This window comes from Zootoca vivipara, chromosome 9 (assembly GCF_963506605.1).
Source record: "Zootoca vivipara chromosome 9, rZooViv1.1, whole genome shotgun sequence".
In the NCBI taxonomy this organism is placed as follows: Eukaryota; Metazoa; Chordata; class Lepidosauria; order Squamata; family Lacertidae; genus Zootoca; species Zootoca vivipara.
Genome location: NC_083284.1, coordinates 21802995 through 21828411, shown reverse-complemented (window position 1 = coordinate 21828411; position 25417 = coordinate 21802995). Strand labels below are relative to the sequence as shown.

The 25417-nt window shown below is 41.4% G+C and overlaps 1 protein-coding gene across 2 annotated transcripts; it reads left to right on the top strand.

The window, feature by feature from the left end:
* Positions 1-532: 532 nt before the first annotated feature.
* Positions 533-25417, top strand: UBE2D3 (ubiquitin conjugating enzyme E2 D3). 2 transcript variants are annotated; one of them, XM_035113888.2, is made up of 8 exons: positions 533-996; positions 18276-18339; positions 18464-18495; positions 19631-19708; positions 21069-21174; positions 22815-22908; positions 23323-23372; positions 24554-25417. In XM_035113888.2, exons 1-7 carry the CDS (start codon positions 973-975, stop codon positions 23369-23371), a joined length of 447 nt encoding a protein of 148 aa, XP_034969779.1. In that variant the 5' UTR covers positions 533-972; the 3' UTR covers position 23372; positions 24554-25417. The 2 variants fall into 2 exon arrangements, with proteins under 2 accessions (XP_034969779.1, XP_034969780.1); XM_035113889.2 differs by lacking the exon at positions 23323-23372 and having other exon boundaries at positions 535-996.

Here is a 25417-nt window from a genome sequence, read left to right as displayed (position 1 = left end):
CCTATCGGGCTATCGACGCTTCTTGTTGCGCCGTGGGAGGGTATTTCACAAGCGAGGTTTTTTGTTTTCTAAATAAATAAGAGACCGGGATTCCAGCGCGCGCGCTTTTCATCGCCTTCTAACAGGAGCCGAACGCAATTTTTTAATACAGTATTATTATTGAGGGGCCCCGGACACGCGCATCTCATCTCGCGAGACGTCGACTCGCGACATTTCGTTTTTGCCCTTCTCGCTTAACTGTGGAGGAGGGGACGGAGAAACAAACACCCGGCAGCGCGCATGCGCCGAACCTCACGGCTTTCGCTCTCCCTTTCCTCTTCTCTCCCCCCCCACAATCCCCCCGCGCACCGCCTCCCATTTTCCTCCTCGAATGCGCGCGCGGCCACCCTCCCTACGGCGGCAGTTAAGCGTTGCCGGCCTCATCCAATCGGGATCGCCCTAGGGGGCGTGGCCTCACGCGGCTTTTCGCCGTGAGCCCGCCTTCGCCCCCAGGAGGGAGGGCGGCGGCGGCGAAAGAGGGGGAGGCGGGGCCTATATCTAGTCCCGCCCCTTTCCTTGGCCTCGCCATCGGCGGCGGTGGCGCCTGAGCTCCACTGTCGCTCTACTTGCCACTCTTCTCCCGGTCAGGTCGCTCGCAGTACCTTCGGTTTCCTTCTTGCCTGACGGGGAATCCGCCGCAGCGAGAGGAGGAGGCGGCTCGGCCGGTGACGTCGCGACTGGTGTTCGGTGCGGGCGGGCGCCCCCGGCTGTTTCCGGAGGAAGGAGAAGCGCAGGCAGCGAGTGAGCGAGAGGCTCCATCCCCCACCCGCAGGGAGGGAGTGCGGCAGCGGCGGCGGCGGCGCAGACAGGGCCCGGCGACGACGACGAGGCGGCGGCGGTGTAGGAGGAACACCTAGAGCAACCCCCGGCCGCGGCGGCCACCACCACCAGCACCACCACAGCGACACTCGCCCCCACAGCGCAGGAGAAAGGATGGCGCTGAAACGCATCAACAAGGTGAGCGGGGGGGGGGGGCGCCCAGGCGGGGTCTGCCTCGGCCGGCCTCGAGAAAGCCCTCAGCGGCAGGGACGGCCCTCACTGGGTGGGTGGGTCGGGGTAGGAAACGGGTCTCCCGTCCCCGTGGCTCCCTTTCTCCGCCGGGGCCTGCTAGGGGGAAGCAGCCGCCTTGGCTCTTCCCCGAGGCCTTCAGGGGTCCGCGAGGGGCTCGACCCCGCTCGCTCCGTGTCAGCTTCGGCCCCTCGCTGCCGCTCTCGCCTGGAAGCTCCGGACCGGGGAGGCATTGTCATGACAAAGCCCGAATTGCCGATCCGGCTTCGGGCGGAGAAAAGAAAGGGGGCAGAAACGGTTCCCACCACCACCCTTTGTGTGTGTGAGATAGATATATATATCACAATATATACATATCACTGTGTGTGTGTGTCTACATCTGTGTGAAATCCGCCTCCCCGTCAGCCAGCCCCTCTGTTCTGGCCAGGAACTTCTTTCCCGCATTGTAAGATGGCGGCGGCGGGTTTGCCTAGTTCAGGCGCTTCCCTGGGATCTCTTTCTCTCTCGCCAGCTTTCGGCAATAACATGACTGACACACGCACATCCACATTCTCGGCCCCTGCAGCTGCCGACCGACCGTGTCCTCTTCGGAGTCTCCGTCTGCCCGCCCCCTCCCTTTTTCTTTTAATTTTTCCTTTCTCTCTCTTATGGGGGGGATGGGGTTGGGTGTTGTTAAATGCGGAATACACGGCTTTTGCCTGCGCTCTTGACAAGGGGCGGAAGTATGTGGCGGCGGCTGTGTGATGCATCGAGAATTTCGTTCTTGCACAATCTAGAAGGAGGGTGGAGTAACGAGCTAATTTGAAACGAGTGTCGTGGTGGAAGGAAGTCAGCCCGTATTCCGAGGGGAAGAAGGTTCGCTGGTGGTGGCAGCAGAGGGTGCGGCTTAGGTAACGTCGTCACCCGCCTGGTTTCACTGATGACGTTTTTGGGTTTCTTTTATTTCTCTTTTCAAACCGAGGGGGGTCCGCTGTGAAGGAAGTCCTACAAACTCCTTGGGTCATAGGAACGCGTTGGGGAGAGGTTTTCGATCCCCCTCCCGTTGATTATGAATTAAGAAGCTGAGCCATTTATATTAACAGTGTGAGGCTCCTTTTGCCAGCAATGTACAGTATTTGCTGAGGTTCTGACGTTGCTGCTACACAAAAGCACAGCTCCACATCTTGCCCTCTGCGCTCACTGGTGTGTTTGGACAGAATTAGTATTAAATAAAATCTTAATAACAGCTTGGTCTCGAACTTGTTTCCCCTGCAGTAGAGAATAACAACTCTTAAGGGAGTCACCCAGCTTTAATTAGTTTTGTCAACAACATATAGAGGCAAAACGTTTAGCAGCCTGACTCTCAAGTGCTTATTAGTAATGTGTGTGTAAATGCCTTAGAATTCAAAGAATTAGACGGGAAGTGGACTCACTAGAAAGTCCATGGCAAAATGGATATTGAATTTATGGTATTTTCTTACCTGTTTTTCTGAGGGCATTGTTAAAAGTATCACATTGAGTGGCAGGTTACCTTTTCAAATTCAGGTTCTCTGGATAAGAATGCTCTCAGGAGCCAAAGTCTATAATACTCTAGAGTTGGGACACTGAACACTTCAATAGAATTAACACTGATAATTTAACCTTGCCCAATGTTGAAACCAATGAACATGTACTGTTCTAGAAATCCTTATGAATCACTCATGAAAATTGATGTCCCTTTTTCACCTAGTACTCCTAGGGTGTGATTGAATAAATATGCATTTTGATTAGTTGACATAACATCATGCTTATCATGTCATGTAACTACGCAAAATTACCTGGACAAAACACAAGTTCAAGATTGTAGGCCAAGCAAAAAATCAAAATGTTAATGATCTTAAAGGAGACCTTAAACTAGGCAGTGACCACTGTGAACTTACAGGTCTATTCTAGCTTCAAGTAGTAACTTTGCATTACATACTCAATTTTAATTCTACCTAAAGGCCCCTTACTAGTCCTACAATTTGAAGTACACATTTTTTGCTGTTTTCCTTAACTATTCTGGTGCAGCTAAAATATGCAATGAAAGTATTGTAGGACAGCTTTCATATTTGCCTAAAGAGCCATCAATTAATGTAGACTTTCATTTTATTGGCGTATCTTTATCTTGAACTACAAAATATTTTGCCAAGATGCTTGTTTACTCATTCATTGCTAGCTTTATATGTTTATTAAATTGATGCATTTCTAGAGTCAATCTACACATTGATAGGCTAAGGCTTTATAAAATTTACTACTTAATGTAAAACATGTTCTCAACTTCAGTATCTACATCTTTAAGAGATTCCTTAAAATAACTCATTCTGTTTCAATTTATAGCACTATAAATATTGAAGCTTCAGTGTGGAAAGAGATTTGATTTTTTAAATGCACTGTTCATGAAGTACATTTGGGAGTTTGCTTATGTTCCTCTTAACCCAGTTTAAGGACTTGAGTTTGGCACTGTTATGGGAGCTTTTTTAAGCACTAGATTTCCCCCCCCCCCTTGTGTTGTTTGACCCCTCAAAAAGCTCTTTAAGAATTAGTTGTTATGGGTGAAAATATTGTTTAAAACTAATCAGCCCTGTGGAATGAAAACCATTCAGAGGCCTTTTGTGTAATTCGAATAATACCAGACCTAGCCAATATCTTAAACCTGGTGGTGGTGGTGGGCAGGATGCAGGGTGGATCCAGTGGCCTTCTAACATTTGATGGATTACAACTTGCATAATTCCTCACCGTTTGCTATACTAGTTGGGATTGATGGTATTTGGATTCTAACATGGTGGGCCATAGCTTCCACACCTTCATGTTAAATGGTTATTGTTAATTGATTCTCAAATTACCAGTTGACCACCATGCCTCCTATTCCCGCTTACCTTTAACATTGCTAAAAGTTCCTTGACAATTACGGTACATTTTGTGTAACCCTCCTTCAGAGGAACTCAGGGTAGTGTAGGTGGCTCTTTCTCTTCTGTTCCCCATCCTCCCAGCAGCCCCTAGGTTACCAAAATTAGTCAAGGAAATAAACTTCTATCTGATGTTTAGGAGGCAGCCCTGTACAGGTAGGTTTTTAATGTTTGAGGGGGTTTTGTGTGTTAATATTTTGTTGGAAGCTGCCCAGAGTGGCTGGGGCAGTCCAGTCAGATGGGCGGCATATAAATAATAAAACTTAAATTATTATTAATGAGAGGGAGTGACTGCCCAAGGTCATTCAGTGAACTTTTATGTATGAGTAGAGATTTGTACCTCTCTGGATGGAGGGCAGTATACTAATTGATTAATAATAACCTGGTTTCCCCAGTTATACACCAATGGTCTAGTTGCTGCACCATGCAATCTTTAACCAATTATTTCTGTTCTTGATAATTAAACATTTCTTACTACAGTATTTATTTTACCCATTATCACCTTTTATTTGCTTCCATTATTCTCTTGAATTTTAATTTTGTAATTTATCAGTTGCAGGACTTTTACATGTGTAGATCATTCACATCTTCATCCCCTTAATGACTGATGCAGAAATGCTTTTTCTTGTTTTTGTAGTTGGAGACACTTAAAATGTATATCCCAGTTAGATTTTTGTTTTTGTTCTAGTAAGATACCTGTTTTTAAAATATCCCAAGGTCTAGAACTTTAGTAGCCATGGATATTCAGCTTGGATGAGCAAGATGGTATAGACTTTGACATCATTATTATTATGTTTCTTTTGTTCAGATAACAGCATATGCAGGTTATGGGGGAGAGAGTTAGTCCACATTTAAGTGTGTGTTATAAGTGGTGGGATGAAGTCTGGATCCTGTTCTGACTATTCTTCCTGTAAGTTGGTTAAATCATGGAGGGAGAAAACTAAATATGAAGCTTAGTAGCATTCATACATTTATCATCATCATCATTTTTTTTACAGTGGATTTGAAAAGCAAAAGGTGGCAATTTGATAGAATGTTGTTCCTTTAAGGCCACTATTATTCATTTGAGACCATCTTAATTTTTACTCTAATAAATAAGTGTTAAGATAAGTGTGTGCTTAACTGGCAATTGTTACGCTGCATTCAGTTGTCTTCATTCTTTGTCTTCCTCTACCATCTGCTTTTCTGTCAACATTGCATGGTGCTAGGTTTACTTTGTTTTCCTTTGTCTTCAGGTACAGCCACCCAAAAATGTCACAAAAACATACTCTGGGCCATTTTGACAATTGTTCAACTGCCTTATTTCTTCTATCTTGCATGATACTAATTTCCACTGATGTTAGACTTAGGGGTCGCCTACACAAATGGTACAAAATTCCTGGCAGTAGAGCAAATCAGTCTTCAATTAGTTTGAATGCATGCTTACATCAAATCACCCTGCTGATGGTATTGGGAAAAGTCTTTTAGCCTACATTTCTGGGAGTATTTTCCTGTTTGGTGATGTCCCTGCGAATACTGCCTAATCAGACATGCAGTCCTTCACTTGCATTGTGAGATGGCACAAGTTAATTTATATGTGTTCTTGTGTTTATACCTTTAACAGGTATCTCTTTTTAATTCTTGAATTTCATGTCTGCTTAGTTTTGCTTTGATGTCCAGATGCCCGCAAAACTTAACAAGGTCTTACCGGTACTGCAGTATATATGCTGTGGCAGTAGGGGGGATAACATGCCTTGGAGGTGGGAGCACATAAACATAGATAATAATTGCTGCCAATTTTTATGGAGCAATTGAGCTCCATAAATATAATGAGAAAAGCCCCAAACAAACTCTACTGTAGGGTTGTAATGACCTTTTGGCATGAATTAACTAAATTAATCACTCATTGGAAACCCATTTAGTAGGAGACTCTGCAATTACTTATTGTTTTAGAAGTGGAATAGGTTATCTCTCATATTTGGGTGAGTTTGCACAACACACTAAACCATAGTTAGACAAAGTATAATTTAATCTGAACACACAGAATTGTTGGTTTAATCCTGCTGCACCACTGGGAAACAAGCCATATTCTGTGCTTGTGGTTTGTTTCTCTAATGTCCTGTATACTGCTCATTAGAGAGAAATTTTCATGAGCCTAGGTTCGGATGGCATTACAAGCTGCACTTTGGCTTGGTGGTGCAGCAGCTGGAATGTATTTACTGTAACTCTGGTTTAATGCAACATGTGAACGAGTCTACTATCAACGACAATAGCAGCTGTTCCCCTGTTCATTTTTTTCTGCTGGGAGAAGTCAAATGCTTAGGCCTGATGGAGACAGATTATTACAAATCAACTCTGGCGTCAATTCCTTCTGACATAGATTCTGCTTGGGTTCTTCTTGGCCAGCAGCAGCTGCTTCTTCAGACCTGAGTGTCTGAAGGCAAACAACTGAGCTGCCCTACTTTGTCGGCATCCAGATTAGGATATATTAGAGCAGGCATCCCCAAACTTTGGCCCTCCAGATGTTTTGGACTACAATTCCCATCTTCCCCGACCACTGGTCCTGTTAGCTAGGGATCATGGGAGTTGTAGGCCAAAACATCTGGAGGGCCGCAGTTTGGGGATGCCTGTATTAGAGTAATGGTGAAGGGAGTTTGATTATCTTCCTGAATAGAACTTATAGTGATTCAGTTATTTTTGCATTGACCCTGCCTTGTTTTGTAGACATTACACTTTAGATCAGGCATCCCCAAACCTCGGCCCTCCAGATGTTTTGGACTACAATCCCCATCATTCCTGACCACTGGTCCTGTTAGCTAGGGATCATGGGAGTTGTAGGCCAAAACATCTGGAGGGCCGCAGTTTGGGGATGCCTGCTTTAGATACTATCATTGGCAGGTACCAAAGTGAGTCCACGGTATATTTACAACACTCTGAAAGTGTGGCTGCCAAAAGAAAGCCAAGACTTGAAGAAGAAGCAGTGTAGAAACATATTTACCAGTTCCTCTTGTCTCAAAACAGACTCTATCTCCTCAGGTCATTCCATAGACTGAAGGAGTGCCATGCATAGAAAGTGAATCATTGATACACGCACGCACACACACACACAGAGAGAGAGAGAGAGAGTGTGTGTGTGTGTCTTAACACAGCAACAACAACAACATTTTATTTATATCCCGACAACAACACAATAATTTTATTTATATCCCACCCTCCCCAGCCATAACTGGGCTCAGGGAGGCTAACATTAAAATATTAATGCATTAAAATATAAAATTCAGCAATTGACTGAAATACAGTTAAAAATCGGATTAAAATCAAATAAGATCAGACACCTCTGGTATCAAATATGGATGATTTTTGGAAAGGATTACATGTTTATTCAGTTCTTTCAGCAAGCATTCTTATGGAGGGCACCTTAAAAAATGATCAGTCCCTAGGCCCCTCAAGAGTCTAAAAAAGGACCTGGTCTTTGCTGTGTGATACATTATAGTTTAAACCTATGCACAATACTGATAGGTGTGCTTTACAGCCCTTTTATTTCTCTCAATAGGCCTCATAGATACATAGTTTAGAACTAAGCATTGCAAAATGTTCTCTGGGTGGTGCAGTGGGGATACAGACCACCATAACTATATGAACGTAGAAAAGCTTCCTTGGGTTAAGTCAGACCATTGATCCATCTAGCTCAGTAAAGACTTGAAGTTTGACGGTGGCTCTCTAGAGTAGCCTTTCCCAACAAAATGCCCTCTAGGTGATAACCATCAGCTCTAGCCAGCATGACAAATGCTGAGGGATGGTGGCAGTTACAGCCTGAAACTTCAGGAGGGCACTATATCAGGGAAGGCTGCTTTAGGATTTTGCTGCCTGGTTGCCTACACTCATTTCTAAAAGCTTCCCAAGTCTTCTGCTTCTTCCTCAGTACTGTTAAAAAAATAGGTTTGTATTTCTTTTTTCACTGGAATTTAAACCTGAAAGGGGGCTGACAAATTTAGTTTTACCTTGGGTGCCACATATTTGAGTTAGCTGCCAGCAATCTGCACCTTTTATGAATGGTTTGGTCATGTTTAGCACCAGGGTTGTCTAGGGGGCGGGGAGAGCTGGAGCTCATCAGTGTCATGCTGTACCTCTGAGTACTTGTGCCCTAAAGTAGAGAATGACATAAATTAGCGCCCAATTCCTCCCAGTTGGGAGGGTGGCTGTGATAATCGCAGTCCCTAAAGGAGTTTCGAATATAGCACAGAAATGTGTGAATCATGCCACGAGATCATGGAACAGGTTTAGTGCTAATAGTTAAATTTTCCATTTGTTATGAAATGATACAGAAATGTTGGTGTTATCTGCTATACCAGCTTCAAACTATAGCTGAACTCATATAGTACAAGGTTAATAATTTCGTGCAGTGTTTGGGTTGAAGTGCCTTGTGTGCATAAGTAACAAATCTGTAAAATTGAGTAAAATCTCTTTACTCAAAGAGAGCAGCATATGTAGAATAAAATGTTCCTGATCGAGTGTGGGTTCTAATTTCAGATAATCATGTAGTCATACATGCCTAAGCCTTAAATTTACTTTTCTCAAGTAACTTTTGCAAGGCTTCAAAATAACATTCAGTAGTATGACTTCAACATACTCCATTAAATCTTCTTTTATAAATGAGCGATTTTTTCTTCATTAATTGGCAAAATTTCCTACTTTACATTTGGTATAAGTTCCTTTCAACTAAGCTGCCTAGAAGATACTAATTACTTATTTCCTTTAAGTGGGTAAAATCCTATTGTGAAAGTTCTCAATTTGAGCCCAGAAACATTTCTAAAACGTTCAACTTGATATCCCCTACTCTAGTCTATAAGCGTGTAGAGATCCTTTTGTACAAATCACACACAGTACACATCGCCCTTTACAAAAGAGGACAGAATCACTGATCATATGTTGGAAACAAGCAGTGACTCTCCTTCACCAATCCAATGTGACTCCTCTGCAACAGGACATTCATGCCACCTAGGTCATAGCCAGCTTCAGGATTCTATCCCTCCAGGTGTGGTTTGCCCCACCATGAAGTCCTGACCTACAATTTGAGAACCACAGAATTACGGGGTGGAATAAACTAATCCGGAGTCATCTAAAGAGGCAACAATCCTAGAGGCTCTTAAGGATAATTGAATGAGTAAATTTTTTGATAGAGCGGTCATGTGGAAACTAGTGAAACTAGTTAATAGTAACTAATGGAGTTGTTTATACTGTGGTCTGTCCTGTACCCCAATTGGAAATGCATTTATACTTCACCAGTTACCTAACCTAATAGTAAAAGTTCTAAAAAACACACTAGTCTGGCTTGGAACAAAGCTGTAATGATAAAATAGATTTTGATGATCAGTAATACTTGACCAATACCTCCTAGTTTCCAAACAAGTCACCTGGAGTATCTAAAAGAGTACTTACAGTTGATTGGATAGATGGCAGAATATACAAATCTTCTAAACCAAATTTGTATTAACCAAAACGCATAAAACCAAATTGTGAGCCAACAGTCCTAAATGAGTGCAACTTTCTTTCAACAGTCAAAACCACATTTTCTCTCCCGGGGTTCAATCTTACAAAGCAAAGTATATTACATAGCAGCTCAATACCATGTCTTCACAAGAAGTTCCATGTTTTTCATTTCCTTAAAAACCTATGTATGTGCTTTGGAAGTGATCCTGGTATTTGGTATGTGTGGGTGAAATACAGTGCTCTAGTTTTTCTGTTCACTACTCAAAAAGTGCTGAGGCAGAGTGCACACAGGTACTAGATTCAGTATTTCCATTAAAAGGATCACTGATAGCAAGACTAGGAATTCCTCTACCAGGCCTAGATGGCTGGATTTTGTATAAGACAGTTTTATATATATTCTGCACTTCCCTGTTGCTAATTGCTACTTGGAGGTTTAGTTAATGCAGACTCATCCAAGTCTAGTTTTTCCTGCTCCTAAGTTGTTTTGCAATGCAAGCAGCAGTAGATTTAGTTACCACTTGTTTCTATTCTTTCAATCTAGGCATAGCAAGAGCACCATTTCCCCTTTCTTCCTCTGTCACTTGAGCAAAATCATCATGGGAAATGAACTAAACATAAGCAATCAGAAGCTCAGTTCATGTGCAAGCCAAGTTGTGAGTTCACTCAGTGGAATAGTGTCATCTAGAGGTAATAACAGTTGATATTATCTTAGGTTGTAATTATTCAAGGTAGAGAGAACTGCTGATACCCAACGTTCTGCTATCATTATTGCTGTTGCAACTTCTGTAGCCTAGGATCCAGTCTTTACAACTGTACAGCGTAAGTACAAGGTGGTTTTACCATTTTTGTATTATAGAAAACAAGGTAGGAGGACTGAATTACCTGCAGCACTGGTTCTCAAACTGTGTGTACCAGTCTCGTAAGTCAGGAATGTGTCACATAGTTTCTGGAAGGAATAAGATATTTATGGAGGTGGTCAGTGTCTCTTGTACTTGCTAAGGTTTGGATGGATTAAATGCCCCCTGGCAGAGGACCTTCACTGGACTGCATTGAATTCTGTGGAGTGACTGAACCCTCATTGCCCCACTCTTAATGGGAGAGCCATCAATTTGTTCTGTTTTGCCTGTGCATAGTTTCCAGAGCAGAGATGGTGGGCTGGGGTCAGTTGCTTTTTCTAATGCTAGTGTTAGGATTAGTATCTCAGTCCACAGATCTTGCAGGTAACAGTAGTTTATATGGACAAAGGATATTTGTGTACAAGGATATCTATCTGCCCACCTGTGGAACAAACAATTTGGGTTTGGAGGAGTGGGTCAGAAGATGGAGTAAGTATAGAAGGAGACCTCAAATAGAAACAGCGTCTAAAGGGTTTCAGAATGGCAAATCCTAAGTGAAGGGTGTTGGTTTTTTTCATTGATGGGAGGGAAGATCTTTCGGAAGCGATTGTACTGCTGACAGACTTGTTCTAAATGTTTCTTGGAAAGCATCTTCTAGCCCAGGGGTCAGCAAACTTTTAACTTTTTCAGCAGGGGGCCAGTCCACTGTCACTCAGACCTTGTGGGGGGCTGGACTAATATATATATATATATAGAGAGAGAGAGAGAATGAATTCCTATGCCCCACAAATAACCCAGAGATGCAATAAAACCACACATTCTACTCATTTAAAAACACGCTGATTCCTGGACCATCTGCGGGCTGGATTTAGAAGGCAATTGGGCCGGATCCGGCCCCCACTCCTTAGTTTGCCTACCCATATTCTAGCCCTCCATAGTGCAAGCACATGCTTTCTGGCATGATATTTTCTGAAGGGAACGTGATTCACAGAAGCTTGAATAGGATTTAATGGAAGGAGCATGTTGACAAGCATAGTTCAAATGTCTTTGCCGCGGCTGACATTCTGGTTCAAAACGTTATTAGAAATCTCAGTACGTACTATGATACTAGTGGTGTTCTCATGGAGGAGCCTGTGTCCAGGGCAGAAGTTGTAGCAGTAGGACACCTGTCTTACGTTCTCCATGTTAATGAAGGCAGAATTGACCCAGTTGTTCACAAGCAAGACTGGAAGCAGGGATTCTTAACTCCTGCCAATCAAAGTAGTGTTTTTTTTTCTAGACAGCTTTTGGTGTTGACCACTGCTACTACCGTGTTTCTCCGAAAATAAGACATCGTCTTATATTAATTTTTCCTCAAAAACTCCCACTATGGCTTATTTTCAGCTGCGGCCGGCATTACTGCTGCGCCTATCACTATGTCTTATTTTCGGGGTATGGCTTATAGTCCTTGAACGCTTAAAAATCCTGCTATGGCTTATTTTATGACTATGTCTTAAAATAGGGGAAATGGGGTACCTAATAACAAATTGAGCCTCTTCAAAATGCCAAACAGTGATGTGAAATATTAAAGCTAGTAATTGGGGGGGGGCATCTTAAAAAGCCATGCTATTAATGCAGCACTGTAATTGATAATAACAGGTCGCTTATCCTCTGATTTGCTTGCCTACAGTACTCCATTGCCACCTGGTTGCTTTGTTAGCCCCTGTGTACATGTGCACTTGGAAATGGGTGTTTATCTAGGGGCAACACGGGGGTTAAGGCGCTGCCATGGAGGGTATACACACATGCGTCCTTACTTGAATGTATTACTATTACACGTTAGGCAAGTGCTAAATTAAAGGCTGGTTTTTGTTATCAACATTGTGTTCCCTTTATGCTTTGACTCTACTTAATGGGGTATTTGTCATTAAATAATTTGTTGGGGCATCCAGAAATGGGTTAACTAGTCTAGATTAGGAGCATGTTTCTTTCCTGGTTAGATTAGTTTTCCTCAACTGTATCAACAAGTACATTGGTAATATTATACTGTACAGCGATAATAGAGCTTTCTTCAAAGCATATTTTGGTGCTGAATTCAGTAGCCAGATTGCTTACTGGAGCAAGACAGTTTGAGCATATTACACCGATCCTTGCCCTACTGCACTGGCTGCAGATTAGTTTCCAAGCCCACTTCAAAGTCCTGGATTTGACCTATAAACCCATAAAGGGCACAGGACCGCAATACCTCAAGGACCGGCTCTCTTTATATGAACCTACCAGGACCCTGCGATCATCATATGAGGCCCTTCTTTGTGTACCTTCCCACAAAAGGTCAGGAGGGTGACAACACAAGAATGGGCCATTTCTGCCTGGCTACATCTACTTCTGCTTCATTGACTACGCAAAAGCATTTGACTGTGTCGACCACAGCAAACTATGGCAAGTTCTTAAAGAAATGGGAGTGCCTGATCACCTCATCTGTCTCCTGAGAAATCTCTATGTGGGACAAGAAGCTACAGTTAGAACTGGATATGGAACAACTGATTGGTTCAAAACTGGGAAAGGAGTACGACAAGGCTGTATATTGTCTCCCTGCTTATTTAACTTAAATGCAGAATTCATCATGTGAAAGGCTGGACTGGATGAATCCCAAGCCGGAATTAAGATTGCCGGAAGAAATATCAACAACCTCAGATATGCAGATGACACAACCTTGATGGCAGAAAGTGAGGGGGAATTAAAGAACCTTTTAATGATGGTGAAAGAGGAGAGCGCAAAATATGGTCTGAAGCTCAACATCAAAAAAACTAAGATAATGGCCACTGGTCCCATCACCTCCTGGCAAATAGAAGGGGAAGAAATGGAGGCAGTGAGAGATTTTACTTTCTTGGGTTCCATGATCACTGCAGGTGGTGACAGCAGTCACGAAATTAAAAGACGCCTGCTTCTTGGGAGAAAAGCAATGACAAACCTAGACAGCATCTTTAAAAGCAGAGACATCACCTTGCCGACAAAGGTCCGTATACCGTAGTTAAACCTATGGTTTTCCCAGTAGTGATGTATGGAAGTAAGAGCTGGACCATAAAGAAGGCTGATTGCCAAAGAATTGATGCTTTTGAATTATGGTGCTGGAGGAGACTCTTGAGAGTCCCATGGACTGCTAGAAGATCAAACTATCCATTCTGAAGGAAATCAGCCCTGAGTGCTCACTGGAAGGACAGATCCTGAAGCTGAGGCTCCAATACTTTGGCCACCTCATGAGAAGAGAAGACTCCCTGGAAAAGACCCTGGTGTTGGGAAAGATTGAGGGCATAAGGAGAAGGGGATGGCAAGAGGACGAGATGGTTGGACAGTGTTCTTGAAGCTACGAACATGAGTTTGACCAAACTGCGGGAGGAAGTGGAAGACAGGAGTGGTCCATGGGGTCACGAAGAGTCAGAAACGACTAAACAACAACACCTGTTTGTGGAATGCTCTCCCCAGGGAGGTTTGGCTGCTTCATTCATTATGCTGTACATCTTTACACACCATTAACATCCTATACACTTTTAAATGGAGGGGGATTATTTGTTTGGGTTTTTTGTTCTTGTTTTTCTAATGTATGTTGTGTTTTTCTCTTAAGTTGTGAACTGCCCTAAGTTCTACAGTTGAAGGGTGGTATGGAAATATTATTAATTCATTCATTAATCAATTATGGAGGCGTTATGCCAATTGGGATTTTCCTCTGGTGTATGAAACCGGTGGGCATTAAAGTAGTGCAAGCTATTTTGACTTTCATTGGTAAAGAGTTCTGGTCATAGCTGTCAAGTTCTCCCTTTCTTTAAAGGAAATTCCCTTTTGTTGAATAGGCTTCCTCGTGAGAAAAGGGAAAACTTAACAGCTATGGTTCTGGTGTGTAAGATTGGTAGAACTAGTTTTAAAGGATATGTATCCGTCTATGGATTGGGCAGATGTTTTAAGTTTTTACTGCATAAAACAAACTGCCCAGTAAATGCCAATCTGCAGGAAACCAATACCATGACTCATCCAATTTTGTGTGCCTGTGGGTGCTGCTTCTGTCCTTTAAAATGGGAAAACTGCTTGCCTGAGAACTGCAAAGGCAGTTTGATATGTGAAGGCATGTCACTCAATGTCATAAGAGTGTTTTGCTTGCTCTTGGGTTGGGTTATACTGTGTTTTGTGTAAGCTGCATTATATAGTATAAGGTGAGTGTAAATCTCATCTATGATTGGGAAATTGTTTCTCTCAGAAACTTTTACAAAAGTTTCATTTCTTCAGATGCATGTGATTAGCATATTGCAAATATGCTTTTCTTGAGCAAGGTCCTCAAGCTGGCGATGACTCTTCTGAATGAGAATGATCTGGATCCCTTTCAGTCTGGTTCTGACACACTTAGTTGCCCTGATGGATAACTGTGTTGGGATAATGAGAGTTGGAGTGAAACCCTGATAATTTTCCTGGACTGCATGTTGGCCTCTGATGCCATCCGCCTTTCCAAAACGATACCTGTTATCTGGGTTCAGAGGCGGCATGTTGTTGTAGTTGCTCTCCTAATTGCACGACTAATTCCTGAAGGGTGTAATTTAATTCCTGAAGGTGTACTTTAATGTGAGGTGGGGGAAGTATTGAATCCACTGTCTGGTGATGGATGAAGGCCATCCATCCAGAGCTCAATCCTAACCAGATGGTTGGTGGTGTTGATGGTGGTTTTTCTGCCTAGACACAAACAACTTGGACACAGTTGCATTTTCTCTGAAGGAACAAATTCACAATTCAGGGGTGCTAACTGTTCCAGCTTTGTCACTGGGGGCTTGCCTCTGTGGTTTGTAGCAGCTATCTTCTTTTTGGGCGGGTGCTCCAGCTAAATCCTGGGCAGATTTGGCCTTGCCTTGGTAATTCATGCTCTACAGTTAACCTATACTGTAGTTGCTTTGCACTATACTTAAGATTTCTTCTGAAACCTTTGGAGATTTCAGTTGGATCACAATGTATCTGCTAGACCAGGGGTCAGCAACCCCTTTCAGCCATGGGCCGGTCCACCGTCCCTCAGACCATGTGGTGGGCCGGACTATATTTTGGGGGGAAAATGAACGAATTCCTATGCCCCACAAATAACCCAGAGATGAATTTTAAAAACACGCTGATTCCCGGACCATCCGTGGGCGGGATTGAGAAGCCAATTGGGCCACATCAAATCCACGGGCCTTAGGTTGCCTACCCCTGTGCTAGACTTCTAACTAGGTCTCATCCTAGGGAACATGCCATGTGCATTTCAAAATACCTATGTTGGCTTGTAACCCATTTATAGTCTCAATTCAAAGTGCTGATGTTTACCTTTTTGAAAGGCAGTTTATGGCCTGGAGTTTGAGTACTTCGAATAATAGAATCTTAGAGTTGGAAGGGAACCAAGGGTCATTTAGTCCAACCCCCTTCAATGCAGGAATCTCGGGTAAAGCATCCAGACATAGTTTCAATGAGGTTTATGAACGTGACTAACTTGGTCTGTCTTTGCTTAATCCCAAATGTACCTGCATGTGAATTGAGTTCTGTGACATAAGGTCCTTGTGAAGCGAGGCATTTGGTGACTGGGGTAAGGGCCTTTTGGTTGTGGATGTCCCCTTTGGAGCTATTCTTTCCAGCGAGGTGACCACTCTGTCATTTTGTTAACAGGCAGAAAATGTAATTTTAAAAAGGTGCCTCTGTTTTATTGCAAGCAGCCTCAAGGGCACATTTAAGTCTTGTATGTATGTATGTTTGTATTTATTTTATTTTATGTTTTTATTTTATTTGTACACCAAGTCATGGGTTGGCTTAGCATGGCATGCAGATGGGAGCCATTATGTAAGCGAAAGACAGCTCCACACAATGGATATTCCCTATCCCTATATCCTCCCATCCCAAAACAAGCTCTCCAGAAGTTGGAAGAGAACTAATGAACACGTTGTGCCCTGTTGTGTAGAGCTGCCATAGGAGAGGGAAGTTGTGCAAAATGGGCAGAACAAATCAACTTTTATTTGAGAGCGCTATTTGGGAGCATAGGGGACTATAGGGAGGAGTAGTTGAAGGGATAGGTTGATTGCATGAACTGCCTTCTGCTTGTGCAGTGTTGGAGATGACTCATAAAGGTGTTGGTAGGTTAATTTGTAACACACACCCCTCCTCCAAAAAGTGTGCTAGTTATTTTATTTTATTGACTTGTATATACCTCTTGACTGTAAGAAAAAATGGACCCTCAAAGTGGTTTAGGGGGGAAAAAAGAATAAAATGGGAAAACAGCTATTTAAAGCATTCAAACTATAATCAAAAACAGTGGTAAGGTAAAAGCAGATTAAAACACATGTAAACATTCTACATCTCTGGTTAGGCTTGTCTGAACATGTTTTTAGCAGGTGCCAAAAAGACTACTGTGAAGGCTTTTGACTGATGTCAGTAGGCAGGGAGTTCCAATTCTGGCACACTAAAAGACTGATTTCTCATAAATGTGGAATGAGTATTACGTGGCAACTATAACTTTACCAGTTCTGCAGATCAAAGCTGTTAAGTGAGCATAAATGAGGTAAGGTGATCTTGCAGATAAGCTGGTCCCAAGGTGTTAATAATAATGTCACATTATGAACTTGGCCTGGTAGCAAATCTGCATTATGCACTAATTGCTGGATCAAGTGCAAGGAAAACGCCACATAGAGTGCATTGTGATAATCCAATCTTGAAGAAACCAATGCATGAACTACTGTGGCCAGGCTTTCCCAGTCCAGGAATGGCCATAGTTGTCATAGTAGTTTCAATGGCTGGAGGTGACTTTAGTTACAAAGGTGGATCCAGAAGCAGCCCCAGATTGGGAACCTGCACTTTCAAGTGGGCTTAATTGCAATCTGCAACAAAGATACAGTGGTGCCTTGGTTTACAACCATAATCCGTTCCGGAGGTCCATTTGTAAACCAAAACAGGTTGTAACCCAAGGCAGCTTTTGCCAATGGGGCCTCAAAATTTTTTTGTTCGTAATTCAAAAAAAAGGTGGGTGGGTTGTAATAATAATAAAAAAGGTTGCAAACCAGACACACACTTCCGGGTTTGACGTGCTTGCTTTACTCTGAAAATGTACAAACCTCTGAAAATATAGCAAAATGGAGAATATTAAGGCAGGGTCTTATTTCCTTCATTTCAAATAGAGGTTGAAGTGCCCGTGTATGGTAGAAGTTGATTGTGTGCTTCTGCAACAAATGTTAGTGACTTGCTCCATTAATATAACATATTACTTGCTGTGGCAACAATTATAGTGCACAAATACAGTGAACACTCAAGGATTGTAGGTATATACATAAAAATGAATGTAAATACTTGAAAGTGCCATGCCAACTTGCTAGTGTGCATTGGAAAAACCTAAACTAGGAGTAATTTCTGAAAGTTCATGTTGCAGTTAGTGAACCACGCTGTGTTCTTACAGGTACAGTCATGATCTAACATTGTTTAAAAGGCTTCCAAATAAAGGTTCAACTCCTTCTGAAGTTTAGTATAGATTGGATGAATGCATGGGTAAAAGGGAAACTTGGCTAGGTGTCAGGAGGTTGTAACAATGTCGCTGAAAATCTTTACTTTGCTCATCACATTCTTAACTGATGAAGTTTGGTAGCAATGCCTACCTGCAGAGTATCAGTGCTACCTTTGCTTTACACTGTGTATGTATCCAGTGCAGCTGCATGTCAAGGGATGCTTCCGCATCCCATTCTTTATGGCTTGCTTGCATGAAAGTACACTGACAAGCTATTCTTAGTAAGGAATGAGCTTTTTTGTCTTGCTTCCCTTGACTCAAACAAGTACCAAACAAGTTAGCTGTAAATGTTCACAACCTCTGAACCCTGCCTCCATTAATTCTTTAAGAGAACATGGTATATGTTTTGTGTCACTCTGTAACAGTAATTTGGTATGGAATTAAATTTGAAATGGACAGAATATAAGATCCTCTTTCTATGACCTTTTGGGAGGGGCATAAACGAACTCTATATAGGATGTGCTCTAAAGGTATTATTTCTTTTTATAGGAACTTAGTGACTTGGCTCGTGACCCACCAGCTCAGTGTTCTGCAGGCCCTGTTGGAGATGACAGTAAGTAACTTGACAACTAAGTTTAAACCTACTAAACCAATGTGACTTGCTCTATGTCTGTCTATATGCTCTTTTCCCTAAAGAAATACTGATTTTTTTCTATTTTTTTCCTCCCTCTTCTCAGTGTTTCATTGGCAAGCCACAATTATGGGCCCTGTAAGTATTTCAACTTTCTGAACAATGATTTAAAATTGAAGTGTTTGAAACTCTAAGGCCAATCTTATATCTGTTTTGAATGTGTATTAGTAGGGAGGTTATAGTACATTTTATTGGGCCAACTAATTTATCTTGGTACAGATATTTTTCTGCTTCTCTTGGGAGGGTAAGGAGGCTACAAGTATTTGTCCTGAAAGTAGAGAATCTTCGTAGACCTCTTTCTCAAATTAGGGACGCAGGTGGCGCTGTGGGTTAAACCACAGAGCCTAGGGCTTGCTGATCAGAAGGTCAGCGGTTTGAATCCCCGTGATGAGGTGAGCTCCCGTTGCTTGGTCCCAGCTCCTGCCAACCTAGCAGTTCGAAAGCACGTCATAGTGCAAGTAGATAAATGGGAAGGTAAATAGCGTTTCCGTGTGCTGCTCTGGTTCGCCAGAAGCGGCTTTGTCATGATGGCCACATGACCTGGAAGCTGTACACCGGCTCCCTTGGCCAATAACATGAGTTGAGCGCCGCAACCTGGACCTAATGGTCAGGGATCCCTTTACCTTTACCTTTCTCAAATTGCACACAATAGAGATTTGTTTTATTAAAATATTTCTATACCACTGCTACCAGATCAGTCTCAGAATAGTTTACCCTGTATCTTCAACCTTTTCAGACCAAGAGCCCATTTCTAATATAAACATGCATTTGTTTTCTTAAACTTTTACTTGCATGGTGGTAGTGTACTTGTTCCAACCCACCTCAGATCAGTTGAAGACCAGTGCTTTATACAACTCAAATTACCAATAACAATATTTTAACATCAAAACTGCATAATAAGCAAGCAGATAAAACAGGACTGTCAGCAAGATTTAAAGTGCCTAAACATAAAGTTTAAGAAGAAAAAAACATTTCATTTAGTGACTGAAAGGAGTGTTGTAATGCAAAAGACTGTTTCTCTAGTTACTTGTCAATAGACATGGAAGAATATTCGTGGGGATTTCCATATCTATTTATAATACTGTATTCCCATATGCAGTGCTTGGTTAAACTGAGCTCTTTGAGCACAGCTTAATGTTACTTTGCTTTGCTATTCTGAACTCTCTGGATCCTCCTAAAAATTCTGACTTGGCTCTGAATTTCCTTCTGACAGAATGACAGTCCATATCAAGGTGGTGTTTTCTTCTTGACAATTCACTTTCCTACAGACTACCCTTTCAAACCACCCAAGGTAAGCATATATTTGGAAGAGTCTTTTGCTTCTAAAATATTGAACCTCTCTGGGCTTGTGAATTATAGGCCACTGTCTAAGAAACAAGTATTTTTGTGGCTATATTTGCTTACAGTGCTTGTGTGATCTCTTATAGAAAAGCCTTGGCAGCTAGTTTGTTCCATAAAATAACTGGTTTGCATGCTAATCTTTCTCAGGTTTGGATTGAATTGCAGCTAATAAGATGAATTGTGTTCAAAAGATTCCAGAAATCAAATAATTTCTGATTCAGTTCTATAACTGTCTGCAGTGCTTTTTTCTTGGGGAGGGGGTGCATACCCTTAGGGGGCAGTATTTCAAAGAGTAGGAAAATGAGAGTACCCCTAAACATTTTTTAAGAAAAAAAGCATTGGTTGTATGTATGAATCTTAAGTTTGATTCAAGCGATTATATGAAGTGTTTTGTTCAGAAATTATTGAAAGTGCCTTCAGTCTAGTTCCATAATGTTGACTGGTGATAATCTTTGTAAAACCAAATTATGAACCATACAACTAAATTTGTCTCCAAAGGTAATTCAATTCTTTGTTCAGAACAGCAATTCCGTGTGTTGCACAGCAGACGTCTTACTAATGTTTCTGTAATTCTCTTGAATCAGTCAAGTACAGTATTACTGTTACCCCCAGACAGTGCTAAGCAGTGATGTGAGTGGGATACTGCTGGCAAAAAAGCTTGTCCTGTGAGTTTATGGAGAAAATTTTTATAATTAACAAGAGTGCCCTGGATTTCTGGGTGACTTCCTGGAGCTGATTTGGGGAGTGTGCAGAGGGTGGGTGGGGGATATTATACAAGCAGAAGCTCATTTTGCATTGCTTTAATTCACAAAAAATGCCCCAGATTAAAAAATTGGGAAATGTCCTAATCTTTTGATCATAGTGGGCATACATTCACCGTATTTCCTAAGAAGTTGGCAAGATAAACTATCGAAGTAGCTGACTAAAATACTTTAGACATGAATATATAAAATGGCATTTATTTCCCTAATAGCTTGCTGTAAATGTGCCCCCCCACATGCATAAACTCTGAATATTTACAATAATGCACACATAAATACCACATAATTGAACTTCGGTGTTTTTAGGTTAAGTACCACAAGTCACATCACATTTAGTGCTTATGTAGGTTTTTTAAAAATATTGATCTTTCTTGTATAAATAAGTGAAAATAAAATGCTAGAGTTGGGAAAGAATACCTAACATGAGCAATTCCCTCAATGGCCAGTTTAAATAAATAGTGTGTACTCTAAATATTCTGACAACCAGCACCTTTAACCAGAACAAAAGGACATGTGTGCTAACTGCAGATCGATATATATTTCTTCCAGGTTGCATTTACAACAAGAATTTATCATCCAAATATTAACAGTAATGGCAGCATTTGTCTCGACATTCTAAGGTCACAGTGGTCTCCTGCTTTAACTATTTCTAAAGGTAAGGGAAGTATTTCACAAAAATGTTGTCATTGGGTTAATGAAACAACTTGTATTTTTTTACTCCTTGTGGAAAGAGGCATATCTGAATGTATGGCTTCTTCCTCTCCCAGTGTATCTTTGGTTGATATTTGAGTGTTATTTTGACTTCATTGTTCTGACCATGACTATTGTATATGTAAAACTTAGGTGCTATTTAAAATACTGATTTAGAACTGGCAAGAGAAAATACCTTAAATGTAAGATGTTGATGTAGTGATGCTGGAATTGAAGGGCACTTTCATGTGTTTAAAGTCAAAATATTCAGGCAGTTACCATCACATCAGTGATTGCTTTCTTCTTTGATATGTCTCCTTGTATTGATAAGCGAGACTTCCTAGAAAGTCATCAGAGTGATTTGGTTATAGGAGCACTTGTGTAGAGAATTGTGATTTTGGCTAAGGAGCAGTAAGCATTACACCTGAACTTGGATTAATAACATGCCATGTCTATGTGTTTATACAGTGTTGTCCATAGGCAGAGAGGAATGTAGACAATATGACTCAAGCTATTAAAATCTAGGATGAAGTTTGTGTTCTGCAATTTGCAGCATTCATGTGTATAAAGCTTTCATGTGTATAAAGCATTCAGTTGTCATTGCAGCCAGGGGTGCCAACAGGATTTTATTGGGCCCTCTGCCCCACTTGTAAAGGAGGGCACAAATTTGCTTAAGTTTTGCAGATGCTTAGTGTTACATGAATTGCCTCTTCGGGGTGAGATGGAGGGCTTAAAGTCCCAAATGAACCTCCATTTTCTGTATCTAGAGAAAAAATTAGAGTGAACCACACTGGGGAAGAAAGGGACCCAGGTGGCGCTGTGGTTAAACCACTGAGCCTAGGGCTTGCTGATCAGAAGGTCGGCGGTTCGAATCCCTGTGACGGGGTGAGCTCCCGTTGCTTGGTCCCAGCTCCTGCCAACCTAGCAGTTCGAAAGCACGTCAAAATGCAAGTAGATAAATAGGAACCGCTACAGTGGGAAGGTAAACGGCGTTTCCATGTGCTGCTCTGGTTTGCCAGAAGCGGCTTTGTCATGCTGGCCACATGACCTGGAAGCTATACGCCGGCTCCCTCGGCCAGTAAAGCGAGATGAGCGCCGCAACCCCAGAGTCATCCACGACTGGACCTAATGGTCAGGGGTCCCTTTACCTTTACACTGGGGAAGACTCCACCAAAAGGTTTCAAAATGTCTGGAGAAGGGACTTCCTGAGTCATTTTAAAACAATGTTAGGTTAGTCTAGAGCATGTGCAATCATGGGTCTGGCTTGACACCTTGACTGTGAAACACTGAAAGGGGGTATCTGAATTTTATCTTAGAGATTGCTTCACATGTTGCCTGAATGTTTTGTTTAACATTCATTCTACATGGGATGGAGATTTCTAAGGAAAGAAAACAAAACAGGGTCTAGGCCTTGTACAGTAGTACCCCATCTCAGCATCCCTGATTATAATGAACTTGGTCACATCCTTTAGGCAACCTTTTTAATAAACTATATGAGCCTGATCATACATGCACATGCACTGGTAGATTATTAGCTGGTCTTTTGATGAAGTGTTTCATAGTCCTTTTCAGATTTTCACCATAAATGCTACTTTTTTGTTGCAGTTCTGTTATCCATTTGTTCACTGCTATGTGACCCAAATCCAGATGATCCCCTAGTGCCAGAGATTGCACGTATCTATAAAACAGACAGAGACAAGTAAGTATAGCTCCCTTGGAAAGATTGCCTTAGTGAAAAGATGTGGTTAGAAAATTGAGTTTCTTTTGCTCTTTTCAAATTGGAGACTGACTCGGGTTAAAATGCTCTGGTTTTTTTAAATACAGAAGGCTCCAGGACAGTGCTAAAACTGAAGTTAGACCCTAACCCTAGCCAATATATTTATTTCTGTTGTTTGATTGTTATGGAACAGTTTAAAAACAGCACACAAGGTTTTGAGTTTGAGGGAGGGCGGAGGGAGTGCAAAGTTATCTGATACTTCCATGGCTCTTAACTATTGCCTTCTGTTCTGGATTTAACTGTGGTTGCATCAAAATTTCCCATTAGTTCTAGAACTGCTTCCAAGTAAAGGATCTATTCGCTTGTCTTTCTTACTAAATATACTTATCCAATTAGGTACAATAGGTTAGCAAGAGAGTGGACAGAGAAATACGCTATGCTGTAGGGTAAGACTATCTGCACTTCATGGTGCGTTAATGATGTTGGGACTTCAGCACTTGAGTGCAGCATGCTTAAGGCACTGGATTTAACTAACAAATAAAAAGATTGTACCGGTTACTGAAATACAAAGCTTAACAGCTCGATCGGTATTCAGTGTGAGAGCCCTATTTCTGCATGGCTGAACAAGTAGAGCCAAACATAAAACAAGGTTTTCTAGTTGTTGTTTTTCTTGGTTCTGCAACTGCTGCTTTATCTGGTAGGTATTTTTGGCACTACTTCAAAGAAGATGGCTTTGGTCATCTAATACAAACTGTTAAGTGAAATTCAGAGCTCATGAAGTAGAAAAAGTTACTAGGCATGTATAAGTAGGCACTAACATAATAACTGAGCATGTAAATATAGAACTGGTTCAATCACAGTAGAGCTCCTGCACAGTTCTCTCAACATCCCTGCTTTTTGAGAGGGAGGCTGGCTAAAGGACTTCATGACTTGATTGTGCTGTTTGTCAAGTTTGGAATTTTGCATTATTTGTCATAACACAACCGAACATCCACCTGTACTTGCAAATTAAGATATGATTTTCTAACATGCAGTAATATGTTTTACACATGAGATTTAAAAAAATGGCATGTGTGCTTTTCTCCAGTGTCTTACAAATTTAGGTTAGTGATCAAGAACAACACCAAAAGTAGTAGTGTGTCTGGATGGGAATATTTTAAGGCAGTCTGTCTGGCGTTAATGCTAGTTTTACTTCTTGTTTGTGCTATTTGGAGTGGTTTGTTTGGGACAGTTAAGGAAAATGGAAGCATAGGTAGGGATTTTGTATGTTTAGAATTCCAATTTCTCCTATTTTCATTTCTGGATAAAGTTGGCTGCTTTGTTTAGAGATAAAATATAGAGAATTTCTACACAAGTTAAACTAGGCAGAGCTGCTGTATTGTATAAGTAATGTCAAGTAGATTCTTCATATTGTTAGCAACTACTTCACTATATTTTGAGTCTTCTGCCTGTTGGATCAAAAGCTTGACTTTCTATGTTTCATAGGATGACATAGCTGTTGGGTTTTTTGTGAAAAGTAGTATAAATTAGCATGTTCCTGGGAAGATGAAGGAGACTTTAATGTGTGGAATATTTTATTGCTGATTGTAGTTTGGCTGATTTTGCTTAACATGTTTTCCTCTTACAGGTACAACAGAATATCTCGGGAATGGACTCAGAAGTATGCCATGTGATGCTACCTTAAATCAGAATAACCTGCATTATAGCTGGAATAAACTTTAAATTACTGTTCCTTTTTGATTTTCTTATCCGGCTGCTCCCCTATCAGACCTCATCTTTTTTATTTTTATTTACCTCTATCCATTCATGCACATGCTCATCTGAGAAGACTTTAGCTCTTCCAGCTTTGGACAATAACTGCTTTTTTAGAATCTGTAAAGTAGTTATACAAGAACAATTGCCCAAGATTCAGAATTCTTTAAATGGAGCATGTGTGTTGTGGCCAATGTCTTCACTCTAACTTGGTTATGAGATTGAAATCATTCCTCACTGCTCTAACAGTTCTACTGAAGATACCGCCCAAAGGGAGGGAGATGGATGTTCAGTTTGCTCACATCACAGGAAATAACATTGCTGTAGCATCATCCATCTTGTTTTAAATCCTTCCAGTGTTAGAGACTGAGGTTTCATGACATACTTGTGCTCATAACTGGTATGGCTGGAGAATTGGTACAGAACCTGTAGCATCAGCAGAACAGAACACGTGATGTATCTTATGCATGTCAATAAAGGAATGACCAGTTCTTGTTCTACAGAGAATGGAAATTGGAAGTCCAACATCTCTTGTATTCCAAAATAGGGTCTCAGAACATTTTTGTAACTCTCATTTAAATTTTGTTAGGATGCTTGGAGCTATTAGTTAATCTATCTTCCACAACAGTTTAATATAGCACTGAATAAATGATGCAAGTTGTCAATGGATGAATGATCAACTAATAGCTCTCCTAGTAATTGATTTTATTTTCTTCAATAAAGTTACATAAACCAATGA

Bases quoted from the DNA above. Each gene is read 5' to 3' on its own strand.
- UBE2D3 (XM_035113888.2), top strand. From the start codon at position 973: ATGGCGCTGAAACGCATCAACAAG. The intron at 19,709-21,068 runs GTAAGCATATAT...TATTTCTTCCAG, and splicing joins ACCCTTTCAAACCACCCAAG to GTTGCATTTACAACAAGAAT. The intron at 21,175-22,814 runs GTAAGGGAAGTA...TTTTTGTTGCAG, and splicing joins TGCTTTAACTATTTCTAAAG to TTCTGTTATCCATTTGTTCA.